The sequence below is a fragment of the Chenopodium quinoa genome, unplaced genomic scaffold, assembly GCF_001683475.1.
Source record: "Chenopodium quinoa cultivar QQ74 unplaced genomic scaffold, ASM168347v1, whole genome shotgun sequence".
NCBI lineage: Eukaryota > Viridiplantae > Streptophyta > Magnoliopsida > Caryophyllales > Amaranthaceae > Chenopodium > Chenopodium quinoa.
This window is the reverse complement of record NW_018744718.1, coordinates 1682229-1701988: the sequence shown is the minus strand read 5'-3', so window position 1 is coordinate 1701988 and position 19760 is coordinate 1682229. Positions and strand designations below refer to the sequence as shown.

Sequence of the window (19760 nt, the reverse complement as noted above, 5' to 3'; positions counted from 1 at the left end):
TGGGTTAGAGAAGAACACGAGAGGTAAGGAGAAAGAGAAATATTATTATACTCCGACTCAGACTCTGACTCAGACGACTCCTCAAACATCGGCCCTTGCCCTGTTGTGATGGATATCTTCCTTCCGCTTGGAGTAGTCACCTTGATAGTCTTGCGCCACCCTTGTAGTGATCCTTCAGCTGGAGTAATTAGCTTCGAGGGGTCGAAGCTTTCACTTTGTAGGACTGTTTGAATGAGCGAGGAGTTATCCTCTTTAAAAGTTGGCTCATTCTTTTCTCGCCCAAACAGTAATCCCATGACGTTAAAGTCAAAGCATGGGGGTGCTTTCTCCTTGTGGACGGGAGTTGGGATTTCATCAGTGAAGTAGCAATCCAAGAGAATCTCGAATCCCGGTTGTCGTATGCCGTTTACAACAAATGGCTCGGGAAATTCATGGTATGGATAGTCCTCTCCTTCTTTTATAAACTGACCATTAAGCGTAAGAGGGTACTGATCCATTGGAATTGCTTTCTTTTGAATGCGAGCGTCCCTACGTGCCTTTGACTTTTCCTGGGCTCGCTTGAGATCTTTCCGAGTCGGTTCGAAACCAAGTCCGAAAGTGTCTAACTTAGGGAGGCCAAGTGACTCTAGCGGTTTTGCTATTCCTTTTTTCTTCCATAGGGTCATCCCGGGAAAATGTCCTTGTTTCTTCAGCATGGCGTTGACAATCATGTTGGAATGGGGGTCATGGCAAAGAGGGATCCTTTCATCCTCCTGGATTAAGGAGACTTCTTCGCTAAAGCCCCATAAATCTTCATCATCCTCGTCGTGCTCCACATTAATAATTGGATTCTCTATGGATTAGATTCTCATAGGCGAAGCATCTATGGTGATTGGAATTCCCCCAACTATAGCTTTTACTTGTTGGTGGAGAGATGAAGGGACGACCTTTAGATCATGAAGCCAAGGGCGTCCCAACAATAAGTTGAATGAAGCTTTGATGTCCACTACTTGGAAAGTAGTAGCATGTTCTATTGCTCCTGCCGTTACATTTAGGGTAATCTTTCCAAGAGCTTGACGACGAGTGTTATCGTAGGCCCTTATTCCTTGTGTGGACGGAGTTAAATCTTCGTACCTTATGCCGAGAATCCTCGCAGTTCTAAGTGGACAGACATTGATAGCCGATCCATTGTCTACAAGAGTCATAGGGACATTCATCCTCTTGCAAACTACTGTGAGGTTTAATGCCTTGTAATGTTTGTCACCTTCTGGGGGTAAATCTTTGTCAGAAAAGGTGATCAAATTAATCAGACTAGGAAGGTCACTTGTGAGGAAGTTGGCTAGTCCCTCAGGAGTAGTGTCAGAATCCATCCCGATTTTGTCCAAGGCATTCATTACAGCCAACCTATGCTCTCGAGATGTTGCCAGAAGTTTCCATACACTCATCTCAACCTTTGTCTTCTTAAACTGCTTAACAATGTCATTGTCTTCAATGATAGGTATGGGAATTTGTTGTGTGGTTGGCATAGGTTGTGTTGAAACGGGAGGTTGCATTCTCCCAGATCTTGTGAGGACGTCTATTGATGAGTCTTCTTCACCCCAAATTTCATCTGTGGTATATGACACAGAAGGTGTAGGTCCTATTACATCCTTTAGATAGATATCTTCTTCATCACTGTCCCAAACTCCATTAATGGTTGTATCCTCTTCTTGTTGAACTTGGACTAGGTTCTTTTCATCAATCATTTTCTGTACCAAATCCTTGAATTTGAAACAGTTTTCTATAGTGTGACCCCCTGATTGATGATACTGACAGTAATATCTATCTGTCCTTTTCAATGATTCGAATGGTCTTGGTTCGAGAGGTTTGACCTCGCCACTCTCGGAGAGCATTTCGAACATTTGTGCATACGGGATCCCAATTGGAGTGTAAGTTCTATTGCTCTTCTTGGGTTTTTCAGTGACTTGTAAGGAAAGTGTTTTTCCTCATAAGTCGTTCTCACTGGTGTGAATTCTCTTTTAGGTTCATCTTTCGGAAGTGGAAGCTCATCATATTTCTTATGAAGTTCGTTCATAGCTTTGAGAGCTTTGCGTAGTAGTTGCGATACTTCCCTCATAGACAATGTGAGCAATTGTATATCATCCTTATTTGCCGGTTCTGGAAGGTTATCCTTAACATCGAAAAAGATTTCCTCTTCTTTTTCTATGGCACGGATTTCTTTGACAGGTCTAATGAGAGATGAGGGGTCAACCTCGTTTTCCTCATCGGAGATAGCGAGGGTATGAGCGAGAGGTGCATTGTCAATGCTTGGATTCTTACTGGCAGGGGGCAACGGCAGCTTGTTGTTGTCGATTAAGTCTTGAATAGCTTCCTTAAGCTTCCAACAGTTTTCGGTGAGATGGCCCCTATCTTGGTGATACTTGCAGTGTGCATTGGGGTTCCAATTAGCCGACCTCTTCTCAACTGGTGGGTCCCCAAATGGTCCAATAGGAGTTATAAGACCTTTTGCATTTAATCGATCAAATGTGATGTCATAACTCATACCAATAGGAGTGAAGTTCCTCCTAAATGGTTTCTTCTGTCCTTGATTTTTCATAGAAAGGACTTCTCCTAAATTAAAGGTGGTAACATTGTTTGAGTGGGCGGTTTTGGAAGAAGAAGGATTGTCGTTATTCTTTCCTTTCCAGCCACTGTTGGAGTTATTGTTGGCAGCTTTTGATTTAGCCAAGTCATCTTCAATATTGATCCCAATGTCATAAACGGCCTTGAAGGTATGGAGGTTATTTTGATATTTGAGATGCTTGGAATATTTTTCTTGGAGATTTTTGATGAACAGTCTCACAGACTCTTTTTCACTTGGCACCTCAATCATCTTTGTTGAGGTTTCTCTCCACTTGTTAAAGAAAGAGGTGAAGCCTTCATTCTCTTTCTGTTTGAGGATTTTAAGTTCCCTATGGTCAATCTCGACTTGAATGTTGCACTTGTACCTATCAACGAAAGTGTTTGCTATAGACTCCCAGGTAGAGGTCTTTTCTTTCTCAAGAGAAAAGAACCATTGTTGGCAAACGGTCTCGAGAGATAGTGAGAACAGAGAAGGGAACACTTTCTTATCAATACCCTTGATACTCATTATTGTTTCAAATGCTCTTAAATGAAAGTATGGGTTGTCAGTTGCTCTGAATGTTGGGATGTCGTTGGCGTTGAACTTCTGCGGAAGAAGTTCTTTGTCCACCGAGACCCCTTGTGATGTAAGCTCTTGAAACTTGTAGTCACTAGACAACTTGCTTAAACTCTCTTGCATGAGGTCCATCTGTTGTTGCTTCACGGGATCATCAATCTTGAGTGCGAGAAGCTTCAGTGTCTCAGTCACGGTAGCCATTTGGTTCTTAAGATCATTGACTTCTTCTTGTGTTGCCATTATAGTCTTAGCTTTTCTCTTGCGAGCTATGGGTTTGTCGAAAAGTTGGACTTGTACGAAGAGGTTGTCTTTGATTAACCGTCCTTCCTTTCTTGACCACGCGCTGTAAATTAAACCATTTTGCGTTTTAATTACTCGACTCGAATCAACTTGACTTTACGGTTTATTTTAAGGAGGAAAAAAAAAGAGAAAAAGGGTGCATAAATTTGGCAAAAATAATGCATATTTTTAGGGAACTAAGTATAGTTTTTTTTTTTATTGGAGGATTAATATCCGACTTACCCCCCTAAAAAAATGACGGAAAAAACGCGCACACAAGACTCTCTTAAACATGGTCGAAGTATGTGGATTGGTGTGTGCGTTGAGTGTAAGTGGTATGTTTGGACTCTTGTGTAAAACCATGGACTTAGTGCCGAAACTCGACCATTGACTCGATTAAATACTATTGACAGCAAAATTAACCGAATTAAACAGAAAACTGATTAATTAGATTCGAGGTGATGACTCGACCAATAATCCGAACTGTCGGCCAAGCGACAGGACTGGCGTCACAACGTGGAACTTGGCGCCAGACGACAGAGCTGTCGTCAAGCGCTACACTCCAAAATGTGGCGCTACAGCTCAGACCTTGGCGCCAATATTGGAGCTTCGGTCTGGGACTGTTTCCGGTGTTATTAGTCAATTGGGATATGCCTAAAGTCGTACTAGGTCAATTCAAATTAAAATATTAGACTTTAATGACTCAAATTAATTAATTATTTAATTAAATAGGCGAAGTTCTTTAAGTCATTAATTTTTTAGTCTCAACACAAGTCAACAAACGGTTAAGAGAAATATAGAATATATATGCACAACAAATAATGCACACTTAGTCAAGTAGGCACAATATGATGCAATGCGTTTGCAACCTAACCATGGCTCTAGTTCTCTAAAGTTCGGGATATGGTTTAGTCAAAGAGGGTCCATGGTTAATTGTCCGGATGCACCGCGCGGAAGCCTAACCGTGAAGGGTTGGCGCGAGTGGATGGGACACCGCGAGCTTTAGAAAAAAAACTCGCTTCCATGGTTTGGTGAATTCAACATCTCGGATGTACCCTTTGTCGCACGGAGCGTTCAATCGGGTAGATGGAACATGAATTCCCAGAGGGTTATGTCCATATGTAGAACACATATGGGTTTCAGAAAAGTGAGAAAAAAAATTCAATCAGGAAGTAGGATCGAGCAAACAATACGAAAAACCGGTCGAAATTAGAACGCATATTTCTGGCTCGGTATTGGGGGAAATTGGCGCCAACAAATAGAGACTAGCGCCAGATTTTAACTGTAGCGCCTGGCGCAAATACTAGCGTCTGGCGCAAATACTAGCGTCTGGCGCAAATACTAGCGTCTGGCGCAATACTAGCGTCTGGCGCTACAACTAAAACACTGGCGCCAAGCTCTGGCCCCTGACGCTACTTCCCACATGCCTCAGCAGCTTTCTGTGCTCAATAAAATTTTCCAGTTTCGCGCGGTGTTATTTCAGTCCTAGTTGTGAAAGATATTTCTCAAAATTCCTACGTGTAAAATTTTCCAGTTTCGCGCGGTGTTCATAGGATGAAGGTTACACCCCTTAACGATCCAAGAGATCGTCAACTCCATAAGGTCTAGAACCAAATAAGGGTTCGGGGATGAAGGTACAAATCCAACCTAAAAGAGATTGAACCTGCCCTAATAATAGGCCTCTACTTTATTCTGATCGTATTCATGTGCGCTTTCTGATTAACATGCAATCAATAGGATTAACCCTAAACCTGTTTATCTATGTTGGTTGAATATTAATGCACAAATAAATCTATTATTGGCGATCACTTGAATTATAATCATATTAACCCTAACAAGATTATTAATTATCTTATTAAGCGTGATTACAAGTATAGAATTCCCTTTAAACATGCATAAAGGCGTGATCAAGCAATAACAATAAATATCAAGCAACATAATAAAATAATAATCATAATAATTATAATCATCACAATGATAATCATAATATTCATAATCATCATAAATTATAACAATTATAATCATAATCATGTTCATGTTAATATTTAAGCATAATAATAATAGCAAGATCCTAGGCATGAAACTAACGAGATTAATAACAAACCCTAGCATGTCACTAAGCAATAAAAATCAAATCTTTAACCCTAACATGATACTAACAATCATAAATATTAGGAAGAACATAGGAAGCATCGTAACAATCATATTAAATATTAAAATTACCCTAGACATGATACTAGAAATATCATAATAACAATATAAACATGATTTCTACATCATAATATCAATTAAAACCATTAAAGTACTTACTTTGATGCCTCGTACCTCTTTCTAATAACAAAATACACACGTTAGTAACTTCAAGGAAAATAATAAAATCAACAATTAAATTAAATAATTGAAAGAGAGATTTGGGACCAAACCCTCAGAAATTAAACCTTTCACGTCTAGGGCGAAGGCAACTTTGAATATGGCAAGGTGTTTCTAGATCTTGTGAATGCGGAATTTTGTATGGGAAAACAAAGTTTAGAGAAAGAGAGAGAGAGAGAGAATAATCAAGAAAATCTTGATGAGAGTTGGTGAATGAAAACGAAGTTTTTAGTACCGTATTTATAGAGAAAATCTGTCAAAAAGATAAAATAAACAAAACAGAGTCTGACGCACAAAAAACAGAGTTGGCGCAAACCCTGGCTAGCTGGCGCCAGACACCAACACTAGCGCCAGGCGCCAATGGCTAGCGCTAGGCGCCAAAGCCTGGGGTTAGGCGCCAAGCCTAATTTTAACTCGTTTACGAAAATCAGATAAGTTTGCCGTAGTGGAAGATAAAATCATATAATTTCCTCGAAAATGCCATTTGATTTTGATTAAAACTCTGAAAAGTCAACAAAAGTCAATTTATCAATGCTAATTGAATTAGGAATGAAAAGAACCTTGTAGAAGATTCTAGAAGACTAAAACCATTCCTAATTGCATTAGGAATGATAAATCATATTAGGCCCTCCCCAAGATCATTGGGCCGTACATAAAGCTCAAACCGGGCCCAGTTTAGTAAATTGGCCATAACTTCCTCAATATTCGTCGGAATTGGGCTTATAATATATCGTTGGAAAGGTCTTTGCAAGCCCCATCCAACTACACTACTATTGGACCCATATCATGGACCAACAAAAATGGATTGGCTGTTTTCTTAAATTAAGTTTTCAAAAACAGAGAGAAGAGAAAAGAAATTAAAACTATCCGCAACACTAGACTTTTCACACTTTCACTTCATTCGATTATGATTCGACGTGAAAGGTACTCATCACTGAGTTTGGTTTTGGGGAGACACAAATGGGTGTCTACACGATGACATCATGCTTGCTATTTCCCTTCTTTTGTTTTTCTCTTCTCTCGATTTTCACTTCCTTGTTCTTCTTCCACTTCCGTCTTAATTCAGGCATAGCTTGAAATCGAATTGCTAAAAACAAGCTTTAGGTTTTACCGTTTTAATAATCACTTCTCCTACTGAATTGCTTTGCGCTTCTCCAGTATATAATTCAATAAAGAAAGGTAATTAAGTTTGCTTGATTGCTAGGTTTAGGTACTAAATTTGGAGGTTTTAAATTGAATTTTGGGTTTAGGGTTTTCGGTTTGAGAATTTAATTACCAGATTAGGGTTTTCAATTTGAGAATCTAATTACCGGTCGATTTTGGGTTTGAGATTAATTGGGGGTTTTCAATTGAATTGAATTTAGGGTTTGGGGTTTTCAATTTCATTAAAACTAAACAAAAATTGATTTAACCCTAATTTCAGTTGATTAATTTCGACAACGTAATCAAATTCCCAAATTGAATAAATTCTTAGATCAATCACTACTAGAAAAAAGGTCAATTTCTGATGGATGTATTTGGACGGACATGAAAATCCGTCGAAAAAAACGAATTTTCAGACGGATTTAAATTCTGTCAGGAATTTTCGACGAATTTTTATTTTCAGTCGAAAATTTCTTAATTTTCGAAAGATTTTCTATCGCAAAGTAAAAAATTTTTGACGGAAGAAGAATCCATTGGGAATTTCCGACGGAATTACCATCCAAAACCCTACATGAACTACATGAACAACTGCCCCCTCTTATTCCCCTTCATTTCACTTTCTCCTCTCTTTTCTCCCCTTCTCTCTCTTCTCCTTCCTCCTGCTCTTATCCTTGCTTCTCGTCCTTTCCCTTCTCTTTCATTTTCTGATCTTCTCCTTCTCCTTCTCGTTTAATTTCTCTTCTGATCTACTCAATCTATTTCAACTCCTCTGTTAGTTGAGACGATTAATACAGGAGAGGGGGTGAATTGTATAGAGTTCCTAATGACTACTTTCTGCGGATAAATAAACAATGTGTATAGGAACTTAATAAAACACACAAATTTTACAAGGAAACCTTCCAGGGCTCAACTGGAAGTAAAACCTCGACCCTACCTTAGGGATTTCAGACACAAAACATTTCACTATAATAGGGCAAACACCAAGTTACAACCTATTAGACACAGACCTTTATTTCACAAGTTCCTCATTGGACTTGCTACTTGATAGGACCCTATCCTACCCAATATAAGTACCACACTTAGATTCACTCATACCACCAAAGTACTATACGTACTGCCAAAGTACAACTACTCGTACCACTCAAGTACAAAAACTCACAGCCTTTCCTAGAAGCCAACACAAAATTGTATATAACACAAACTATAAATTCACCCAAATAACCCAACCAATACAAATATATGACACCTAGTATGATAGTAAGCAATGCACGAAATCCAAAACTAATATGACAAGTTAGAAGCTTGGTAAACTTACTCAATTATAGCACTGTGATTTCTCCACGCATAAACTCACAAAAACCTAAAATCATTTTGCCCTCTACTATTTATACAAGTAACACTCGTATGGAAAGTAGGTTTTCTAAAAGATAAATAAGTAAACTTAACTTATCTTTTAAACACGTTTTTAGTAAATCAAGTGGAATAAAATCTTTTCCGGAAAATAAGCTTAAAAAGATATTTATTAAGAAGACTTATCTTTTTAACAAACTGATTTTAAAGAAAATAATCTTTTTAGAAAATCTTTTCCTAAAATTTATCTTTTATTATTTTCCATATTTATTTTATTTACCAAGCAAGCTTATCACGTTTCTAATAAATTTCGTGCACTAACCTACTTAACATATTTACAATAATTTATAAGATAAAAACCTTAAGTAAATATTATTGCTGCGCCGCACTTTGATCAGGTAGATTACTTGGGCTCCAAGCATATTAAGTTCCACCAAAGAACTTAAACTGCTTGTCTTCAAGTTCCTGTTAGGGAACGCTCCTGTTAGGGAACTTAGTTCTTGTTAGAGAACTCTTCCTCTGATTTGTTTAACTTCTTCAATAAAGATCTTCTTCATGTCTTCTTAGTTTCAGATGGTTCTTCAATCACCATGATCAATCTTCACCTTGACTAATCACACACTAGAGAATCTTTATTAGTTGAGTTTGCTTTTAGTTCAAGTTCTTCATCATCAAAACCATTATGCTTCAACAATTTCCCCCTTTTTGATGATGACAAACTTAAGCAAACTCTACAACAAGTTAAACAAAATAGAAGGTCGTATTTTTTTATTATTTTTTTTATTTACAAAAAGTAAACACTCACAGAAACAAGACAAATAAAATAAAAACAAAAATAACAAAAATAAGCAAAAGTAGACAAAACAGAAATAAGCTAACTACTGCTGCATCATATCTGAGAAATTTCTAATACTATCTTAACTAGAACCCAGAACAACTTTAGCCTCCAAGTTTGCTTCTTGTTTTCCCCCTTTTGGCATTATCAAAAAGTCTTGTTTTTCAAGTTATTAAGCATCTAGCCACATCCCCACAAGCAATTCACCGAGTGTGGGAAACTGAAGGCAGCGCTGCTAACTTTCCTTAAGTTAGTTCCACTTTCTTGCATAAGCATTCATAACATACAGATACACACATGCATAGACAGTTCCAAAAGGCATTCATTTAAAAACCAAAGATAAACATCCTGTTAAAACATAACCTTACAAACCAAAATAAATTGTTCAAGCATTAAAAACTAAAGTTGAAAATGTTCATGACTGCAAAAGGGAGTAAGGATAGGATATAAGCTGAAAGGGGAATGGCTAAGTTTGTAAGAGGCTCAGAATCTGTTTGCTGTCTTCCTTTTGTTGTGCAATGAGAGCTTCCAGCTTGTGCTCAAGACTCTGTATCTGCTGAAGAAACTCCTCCTTTTGTTCCTTCAAAGCCTTGTCTTGTTCCTGCACAAGCTTCTTGATCTCATGATAATGGACTAATTTAACTAAAAACTTAAGCTGATGATTGAAGTCTAAGATTGGTTAATTTATATACTCTAACCATAATGATTTTACAATTACATACCCTGATATATATATCTACATTGAATTCGAGTACTCTTCTTAATTGTGAGGTATACATGGTCGTTGAAGCAATTAAAGAGTAAACTGATGACTTCCAACAGTAATGACCTATAACTATAAATAGAGGTAGCATTAATTTGGGTTGTTTTTTTTTGTAAATTGTGGATTTCATTCCAAGTTAGGTGCACCTAAATTGCACCTAAGGATATTTTATTTTTTGCTTTATCTGTATGTGAAAGTTCTTATTAGGTGCACTATGACCTCTATCCCTATGTGCACCCGGGTGGATGTTATGTTATAATATCTTATATGGATACTAAAATAAGAAAAGCCTAATGGTAACTTATCAAACACCACATGTAAAATCAATTACATATTTTGCAACTAGATGTATAACACTGCTACAACAAAAACCCTGCCAACACTTCCAACAAGACAAGATGCTAATTTGCTTACAAACCAGACAGATAAGTTCAATGCTTTGCTTAATTAGCTTCAAGAGTTAACGTGTTAAATTAAACTTGAATGATTTAATTAGTTATTAAAAGTCTAAAAGCCATCATGTAGAGCATGTTAATTATTCAGTGGCATACAAATATACTTGTAAACTAAATTTCGAAGCATGCATTATTATGAATTATGATGGATGAGGAATAGCCGGTGTACGTCTAGCTGTTTAATTTGATTATGATGAAATGGATGTGGAAACCGCGAAATACAAGTTCAGCTCTGTGAGAAACAAAAAATGTTTCTCACAGGGGTAAAAATGTCATCAAAAATAAAGTGCAGGGCTGAACTTGTAATTACATAAGTTAAACGAAGAACGTCTTCTAAAGTTTGACTAACGGTGAAGAACTTCTGGTAAACGAAGTTAACCGCATCAAGCCCTAGGAGAGAGCCTCTGAGTATGAAGGGGGGAATATCGACAATTGGAGCTGGATATGAGTTCATAGGAGTTGGGTTTGTGTTCATTGGAGGTGTTGTGGGGCGAATTTCGACAATTGGAGTTCAAAGGAGCTGTTTGGGGAGAAATAGCAAGAATTTGAGTTCAAAGGACCTAGTTTGTGGCAATTTGCGATATTTTGAGATCGGTTTGGGGCGAGTTGCAACAATTTGAGTTCAAAGGAGCTGTTTTTTTGGCGAATTGCGACAATTTGAGTTCTAAGGAGCTGTTTTTTTGGCGAATTTCGATAATTTGAGTTCAAAGGAGCTGTTTTTTGGCGAATTGCGACAATTTGCGTTCTAAGGAGCTGTTTTTTGGCGAATTTCGACAATTTGAGTTCAAAGGAGCTGGTAAGTGGTCGAATTTCTGTCGAAATTGGTTGTTGAGCTCGTTAGTATGTGTTCTGCTGTTATGTGGTTTAATTCCATATTGAAGTGTTTGTATTCAATCTTGATATGTTAATTCCAGAGTGAAATGTTTTGTATTCAATTTTGCCGATGAATCATATTTGCCTGTATCGATTCCAGACTGATGATATCGATTTATAATGTGATATGTTAAATTTGGATGTCATAGGTTTTTCCATTGATTTTGTTTTCTCAATTTTTGTAGATAATGAGCTCTGTCAAACATGAAAGAGGGATGTCATCAATGGTAAATAAGAATTAAATTTCTTTTGTATTCACTTTGTTCAATTTAGCAGTGTAGGAATTATCTACATAATTGGTCAATTATCTTGGTAACATGGCAGAAATGGATTAGCAGATCCGTGGGGGAAAGTACTACCAACTGAACTTTTTGTGGTAAGGATTTATAAGGAGCGTTGTGTTGGATTCAAATATTGAATTTTTTTATCTTAATTATGGTGTTTTTTTGAAGGATGATCTTATTAGCGTAGGCGGTCAAGTTAAGAGAAAGGGTGAGGTAATCAAGAAGCAAGGGGAATTGTTTGGGAGGGTATGTGTCACTACATTGTTGTGTATGTTTTGTCCTAGCTATTTTAAAGATAGTGAGTGTGTTTCTTATAATTTTGTGTTTCCTCCCTTTTGAATTGCAGCCTCCAAATATGAACTGCCGTATTGAGACCTTTTCTAGAATATGCCACACATTCGATGAGAGAAGAACTCATTGGGTTAATGAAATGGGGTTAGGTGGGTTATTGAGTATTCCAAGCAACATACACTTACCTCGACAGTTAGGGTATTGGATAATGACTCGTATTGATCCTGTGAATAAGGTGCTTATTGCTCCGGATGGCAAATAATTTAGGCTAGCTGCTAATCAAGTGCATTGGGTATTGGGCATTCCTAATTAGGGCCTTACTGTCCCCACTAGTAAATCGATGTCACCTATGTTGCATGATAAGGTTATTAGCATCCAGGAAAAATACGGTCAACCATCTAAGACTAGGTCAAAGAAGTTTGCCGGAAGGGTTTACACATCTATAGGCATACCTGTGAATTCCAAAATTATGGAACGGGTTGAGGGAAAATGGGAGGCGCATGAGGAGGAGGAATTTAAGACATTATTCTTGTTGTTGTCACTTGAAATGGTGTTATGTCCAACACAGTCTCCAAGGTTGGCCTGTGATTTGTTTCCTGCTCTTACCTGTGCAATGAATGCTTCTTGTTACAATTGGTGTGAGTTGGTGTTGAATAAGTTGATGGAGAGTGTTGCCAGTTTTGCAAGGCGTTTTTACTCCACTGGTGTAGCCGGTGGATGTGGTGGTTGTACAATATTTGTTGTGGTATGTAATTCAAATTTCAAAACAAGCCAACCTATTTTTTGTTTTGTTCTGATGTTTATATTGATATTTCATATTTTATGGTTGTGATAGGTATTTTATCTTGACAAGTTAAACCAGTTTCCTGTGCAATGGGGTGAATTTCCTAGAGTTAAGGTGTGGAACATGAATAAGATTGGTGTTGCTGTTAAGCGGGATCGGTTTGCAAGCGGAGGTGATTATGGGAAGTTAGGGGTTAGTGTACAATATATGTTAAAGGTTTCCTTTGGTTGTTTTCACCATTGTGATTAGTGATTATGTCCGTTAATTGTTGTAGAGTTTAGATGTAGCATATGGAGAGAATCATCCCAAGGATGCTAGGGATAGCAATGGCCCTGCGTCTATGACTGAGGTATATTAATTGTTTTCTGTAACTTGGTTTGTATATTGTGAATGTCCTTAATTCTGATGGAGTTGTATATTGTGAATTTCCATTTTAGGGTGTTATTCATGAGTTTGTTCAACCTCCCGGCTATGATAACACGAGGCGGAGGCGTGGTGCTCCAAAGAATTCAATTTCAAATCAAGTAAAACGGACTAAACGTCGACGTCGATCGACTTCTGAAGCAGGCTCTGTGTCTCCAAATCCAACCAATTCCAGTACTCAACCGCCATGTGATGAAGAACCTAACCGTTGTCATGCTATTTCTGTTGTTGGTGCCGGTTCAATGAATTGGTAGGTAACCATGCTAATTACTTTGTAGGTGTTTTATTTGTGTTGTATGTTAGCTCAATTAGCTGATTTTGCTCTCCTCTGATCTCAATTGAAGGACCATTTCTTCAGATTTGGAGTGGCTATTAACTCGACTCCTTATATGGGTAATGTTTATGGAAACTCAATGTTCATAATTCTTTATTAATTTTAAATGTCCATCGCACTTATGGTTTTGTAAACAGTTTCATAATGTGTGTAGGATGGGATTATGCGACGGTCGTAATCTTGTGAGAATGGCTGCTAGTACGCAGACTGAGGTGTTGTTCTGTGGTGCTGCAAATGGATTGCAACTGCTGCGGATTATAAATACCTTTATCCAATCTCCATGTAGTCAGTATCTGGCACTCGTTGCACAGGTTAGTTTTGTGTTTTATTTTTTTAAATGACATGTTCCTCAGAAAATCGGTTGATTTGGGCTTATACGATTGAAACTTATGGACCAGACGCAGGACCGCGATGTTAGACGTAGTTGTACTTGGCTTGTTGCAAAATCAGGAGCGCTATCACTAAATGGAGAGCCTACTCAGTTATGTGTCTTGAGAGCTGACTATCCATCAACATCCTATCATGTTGTAAAGAGCCGTGTAAGTCTGTTAATCATTTCATGTTGTGGCAGAAAGGAAGATGATACGATCTTTGAATGCATTATGAATTAATCAACACTTGTGTTTTGTTTTCAGAGAGGCTCTGCAAAAGAATTTTATGCTGCTATTTATGATGAATGGTCCAAACATATTCCATGTGACGTTATTGTTCTAGCTAAATAAGGTCTTCCCTATATTCATTAATCTGATGGGTTTTTTTATACTATTTATTTTATAAAGTACAATGTGTTACTGTTTTTTTTTTATAAAAGTACAATGTGATGTAATGTACCCATAAAATTTCATTCTTCTTTTTCCGTTTCTTCTTTTATACTCTTGGGTTAATGTTAAATTTTTGGGCTGGCCCACAGTCCAAAAAGATGTAGGTCCAAATTAACCAATTTCATTCTTCTTTTTCCGTTTCTAAAGAGCTCAGTTTATTCCTTATTGACAAAACAAGTAAAGATGATACTTTTGTACCAATAATATACACGTAATAAGAAATAATGTACTCTAATAATTTCTACTTATTTGGTAAAATAACCTTGATCAAATCTGAACATATTGATCAAACTGGCTAAAGTACCAAAATTTTTTATTTATTATTTTTTTTTGGGCCAACCCGGTCAAAATTAATTTGACCAACTTGCATTATTTTGTTTCTGTTAAGAAAGAGCTCATTTTTCAAACAAGTAAAGGACAAATAGTCTGACCTATAGTACCTAAATCCGAGACAATGCACCCTATTTTGTATTTGAACCTTAATTGGCAAGAAAATATTTATTACTTAAAAGAATATCTACTTCAACATTGGAATAAAACATTGCCTTCATCTGAAAATATTGACCATAAATACTAATGATAAGTCTTGGTAGACTTATTAAGCTATGTTGATGTAGTTAATTTCATTGACCTAATAATATTATGTAATGGTCCACTACTTGCGAAACACAAAACACACAGATCATAACAAACAGTGGCGATTAGATTGCCTTAATTCATTACTAACACAAACAAGGGCAATTAGATTGCCTGAATTCATAGCAGTGCTAAGAGGAGTTGTGGAGACCGATTACCACAAACTCGGAGCAAAAGCCACAGAAGTTTTAGTTAATACAAACCACCTAAATACGAATTACATAAACTAAAAACCATAAAAAGAAACAAATCCCACATCCGGGTCAGCAACAACACTTTTTCAGAAATTCCACCTCCAACATCAAGGACCTCATGATCAGATACTAGGCATCTCCACCATTAGCAGCGGCGGCCGAAGCACTACTTTCGTCGCCAACAGTGGCTGCTGAAGAACCACTTGCCTCACCAGTGGCTGGAGTAGCAGGCTGCGTCATAATTAAAACAAAGTAGTTAGTAATAAGCAAAATTATCATATCAAAATATATTACAATAGATAAATTAGGGGGAAATTTGGATTGAATACTAACCATAAGAACACCCAGGACCCTCAAAGGGCTATCACCCATTGCAGCAACAATGAACTCTCCCGAAGAAACCTTCTTGTCATCCCAAATTACAGCCGCGCCACCACATATCCCAATGCTCTCGTCCAGGGACCAGTCAACCTCATATTCAATGACCTTAACAGCTTCTTCAAAGTTCTTCCTACCCACCCTTACTTCGGTTATTATGAAAATGATTGGCTTGTTTTCAACCAAATTCCACTTAAATGAAGGGCGGGTAACACCACGTGCATTCCACACAACAATGGACGACCCTAAGTCAAATGCTAGACTCCCTGTTTTGAAACTACAATCAAGTGCAACATCCACGAACCTAAGAAAAGGGTCAATCTTAATCTTACCAGCAAGAACAGTAATCACAATTTCACTCAAGTTAGCATGAACATAGTACACTTGGAACCCATCACTATAGCTAGCCAAAGAGGATTCTACCTTCCTAGCAGTTAGGGGGGTACACTGGACCAGCTACATCTATGTTAGGGGAATGACCTCACTGACAAACTGAGTGTCATAAGACACATCACCCTTGTTTAGTTTCTGAAAAACATCAATAAGGTCGATTCTACCAACAATGTCAACTAAATTTGGTAAATGAGTGGGACAAGGGATACCTGATGGATCTGCATTCCTTCCAATTTCGACTTCCACGGGCTTTCAGGACTATGAATATTTAGTTTCAATTTTCAGATTTAAAATAAACATAAAACATAACAATGGATACGTTTTAGTACTTTAAACAATTTTTAAAGGAAATTTTGTCTTGCACCTAACATTACTTTTCTTTCCCAACCACAACTTGAGATTCTATTGTTCACTCATTACATATGGTCACAAGCCGACTGAATAGACCAAACATAACATACTTTCCCAATGCATAGGTCACAATATTTTCAAAAGATTTGCTCAATTCTAATGGATATGTCTTTGTACTTTGTAATTAATTAAAAATCATCTAAGTGTTAGAAACCGACAAAAAAGGTAGGGGTTTATTGTTAAATACTGACAATTATGTTGAATATGCGTTATTTACATACATTTATATTTCCTTAATGTCACCGAATACTCTTAAAAAGTTAAAGTCTTCTTATTATTAAATTTTATGTCCTTACACTAAATCATTTATTTTTCTAAAAATAAAACTCAGCTTCAATTAATAGCAATTACATTGATTTTTTCCTTTAAATAAAGCAATCTAATTGCCAAATTAGTGACTAACTAATTTAATCTGAATCATGCAAAAAACTAAATCATTTGCAATTGTTAATAGTCCTTAACCGAACTTTGACTTAATAATCTTTATCTCAAGAATCTCAACCATCCCCTAAATTTTGCAAATCAGGTTATTCTTTCTATGAAACTTGTCCTTGGGTGATATGACCATTCAAGAGTATATGTCCTCACCTTGTGTGCAGCTGAATTACACCCTTATACAACTTTATCAAAACCCTTTTTTTGCTTTCTTAATATCCAGTGGATAAAAGGGAAAAATATAATGTATATTTCAGTAGTATGCATATTCATGATGGAGTAGTATAATTCTTAGAACGAAATTAACCAAATTATGAGCATCATGGTGAACTTGTTTTTTGGTGAATTTATATCAAAGTTAAGGGAATACAAATGTATTCACGTATATGTAGATTTGAACTTTAAAATTTATTTATTTATATTAAGGAAATAACGATGAAACTTAAGAAGACTTAAGAAGACTATGTTATAAAAACCGTACAGAGTACTTTCAAAGAAGATAAATACATAAAGCAAGGATAATTTGGCTTAACAAGCAAGCAAGTTTACTTTTGCTTTTCAGTTTACAGCAAAACCTTGTGTTGTCAAATCAATACAACGTTTGTGAGGGGAATGCCAACTGAATTTTCTTCTTCTTATGCGCAACCTATGACCTTTGGTCATCTTCCCAATGTGACCTGCTAAGATCTGATTTTGTCCTCCCAACCATACAAAAGTAACAACTTCAATTATTTATAAAAAAAAACATGTACGATTTTGCTAGTTAAGATCATACTAGCTTGTTTTTTTTGTTAATGAATCCAAAAAAAAATTAAATACAAAACAAGTTGTTGTAAATTGTTAGGATCATTTCAATTAAAAAAAATATTTAAGGAAAATTCAATCCATTCTAAGGATCAGCTATGATTATACGTCAAGAATTTGTTACTTTTTAGAATGAAGTATTATATGGGTATATGCTCGGTTTTTAAGGAACCAAATTGTTGTAGGTAGTTCTAATAGTTACATATCAACTACATGCAAAATGATGTCCAAGCTGGCAATCCGTTTATCTAACACATCTAATACTGTAGCAACTTTATCATGCATCAATCCTAGGTGGCAATCCGTGTATCAGTTGTTGAAGTGCATCGTTGACCGTTGATAGCTTATGATCATCTTTGTTGATGAATGCTAAGGTGATAACCATGTTTAGTATATCCACAATTGTATTTAATTAATAACAATACCGTGTTTTGTAGTTATTAAATATTATTAAAGGGTTAAGTTTGAATGTACGTATATAAAATGTCATTGACACAGTTCCACCTTAGGTGTAGTCTTTAACAAACAAGCGTCTGGGTTTAGAGTATAGGTTTAAATTCTAAATGGTCTTAGTAAATTACATGATCTACGTTGAAAATACATGATATTACATCAAACTATGTTAACCTAGCTTTGTTGATCATACAAAATTACCAATCAAACCATTCATTGGTGCAATCGATCGAGTCTTGGGGTATTATATGTTCGGTTTAGGGTATCGCCGGTAAAATGACATTGACCCAATAAGATTATAATCAATTGAATGATACAATCCAGGGTTAATCGAACGTAATAATAGTTGTAGTGTGTTTAACATCCATGTTGTACTGAATTTGTCTTCTGAGTTATGATTTCAGGTTTACGGTCGAGGGTTTATGGTATTGGTGGTATGGTATAAGGATAATGATTAAGGGTTTAGGATTTACAGTCCAGGGTCTAGGGTTTTGGTTTTTAGTTTAGTGTTTAGGGTTTATGGTGTAGGGTTTAGGGTTTACGGGTAAGGGTTTAGGGTTTAGTGTTTAGGTTTAGGGTTTTAGGGTTAAGGCTTAAGGGGTTTAGGGTTTATGGTTATGGGTTTAGGGTTTATTTAGGGTTAAGGGTTTAGGGTTTAGGGTTTAGGGTTGAGGGTTTAGGGTTTATTTAGGGTTAAGGGTTTTGGGGTTTAGGGTTTTAATAGACACGTTTTAGGGTTTAGGGTTTAGAGTTAGGGTTTAGGGTTTAGGGTTTTAATAGACACGTTTTAACTACAAAACGAATTATATGTCTCGTTAAATAATTTTTAAAAATTGTTTAATCATTTGCATGATTGGTTTAATATTTTTTTTTGTTGAATTAATTTAGCCCGGTTTGCCAGCTGTTATGATGAAGATCAACGAAATCGCTCTACACGGTGTGGAGGACACGGACAGCGATTAGTACGAGTTCTTCTAATGTGTCATAAGGTAGATATGTAATACCTTTGAACTTTAATATAAATTTAAATATTTTGTCTTTTGGGTGCAAATTCATGTTATCTTTTACAATATTTCAACAGTGAGTAAAATAATCATGTTTAATATAAAATTATTATATTGATTAAATTATTTTATGTAATAATGGGATTATCTATTAGACTATTGATTAAAATTACTAAGACAGAACCATAAACTATTTTACAATTTGATTGCTAATTGAAATGGCATATTATCATTGTGAAAAAAAATTATACAACTGAACTAGCTCTAGTTTAGCAAAACTGATGCACGTAAAGATGATGGATGATGGATTGTTTTATCCAATGAGTATTAAGCGGACCAAGACAACAAAAGGATATGATAATATAAAGTTGGCTAAGGGTCAAATTCAGCTGAACAAAGGTCTAATTTTGAAAGGTCTTATCACCATCAAAATATAATTTTGTAAAAAAGATAAAATTTCCATGTTTTAGGGGATGGTGGTAAGTACCTATTTCCATGCAATTCTTGGATTGGTACTTTTCAATGTTAAAAGCAAAATTGTAAGCAAATTGTACATAGATATTTGTATCTTTACACCAATTTGGCTATTGTTAATATGTGTAAAGACTGTAATAGTGTTGTCTCTAATATTTGATCCGAATAACATTGAAATTAATAGTCTGATCATGAAAATTATCTAATAAAAAAGGTTTATGTATTATAAGAGTAACAACTTGAAAACCCGGACCTCATAAAAAAACAATGAAAAGATAAAATTTGTGGGTGAAAGAAGTTTGAATTTGTGGGTGAAAGAAGTTTGAATTTATAGTAGTTTGATCGGAATAACAATCAAATTAGTAGTTTGATCATGAAAATTACCTTCTAAAAGGATCCTAGGCATACTAATTATT

At 36.2% G+C, this 19760-nt stretch overlaps 1 protein-coding gene across 1 annotated transcript; it reads left to right on the top strand.

Annotated features, from left to right (window-relative positions):
• Nucleotides 1–10292: 10292 nt before the first annotated feature.
• Nucleotides 10293–14191, top strand: LOC110703306. Its single transcript, XM_021881091.1, has 12 exons — nucleotides 10293–11148; nucleotides 11411–11452; nucleotides 11550–11601; nucleotides 11678–11755; nucleotides 11856–12545; nucleotides 12636–12776; nucleotides 12859–12933; nucleotides 13022–13257; nucleotides 13352–13400; nucleotides 13479–13652; nucleotides 13740–13880; nucleotides 13977–14191. The coding sequence occupies exons 5-12, from the start codon at nucleotides 12141–12143 to the stop codon at nucleotides 14061–14063; spliced, it is 1308 nt and encodes a 435-aa protein (XP_021736783.1). The 5' UTR covers nucleotides 10293–11148; nucleotides 11411–11452; nucleotides 11550–11601; nucleotides 11678–11755; nucleotides 11856–12140; the 3' UTR covers nucleotides 14064–14191.
• Nucleotides 14192–19760: the final 5569 nt, after the last annotated feature.

What these genes read in the sequence shown, in the direction of transcription:
- LOC110703306 (XM_021881091.1), top strand. Translation starts at nt 12,141, where the DNA reads ATGTCACCTATGTTGCATGATAAGGTTATTAGCATCCAGGAAAAATAC. An exon ending in TAACTCGACTCCTTATATGG is followed by an intron (nt 13,401 to 13,478) that starts GTAATGTTTATG and finishes TTTTGTAAACAG; the next exon opens with TTTCATAATGTGTGTAGGAT. An exon ending in ATCTGGCACTCGTTGCACAG is followed by an intron (nt 13,653 to 13,739) that starts GTTAGTTTTGTG and finishes CTTATGGACCAG; the next exon opens with ACGCAGGACCGCGATGTTAG.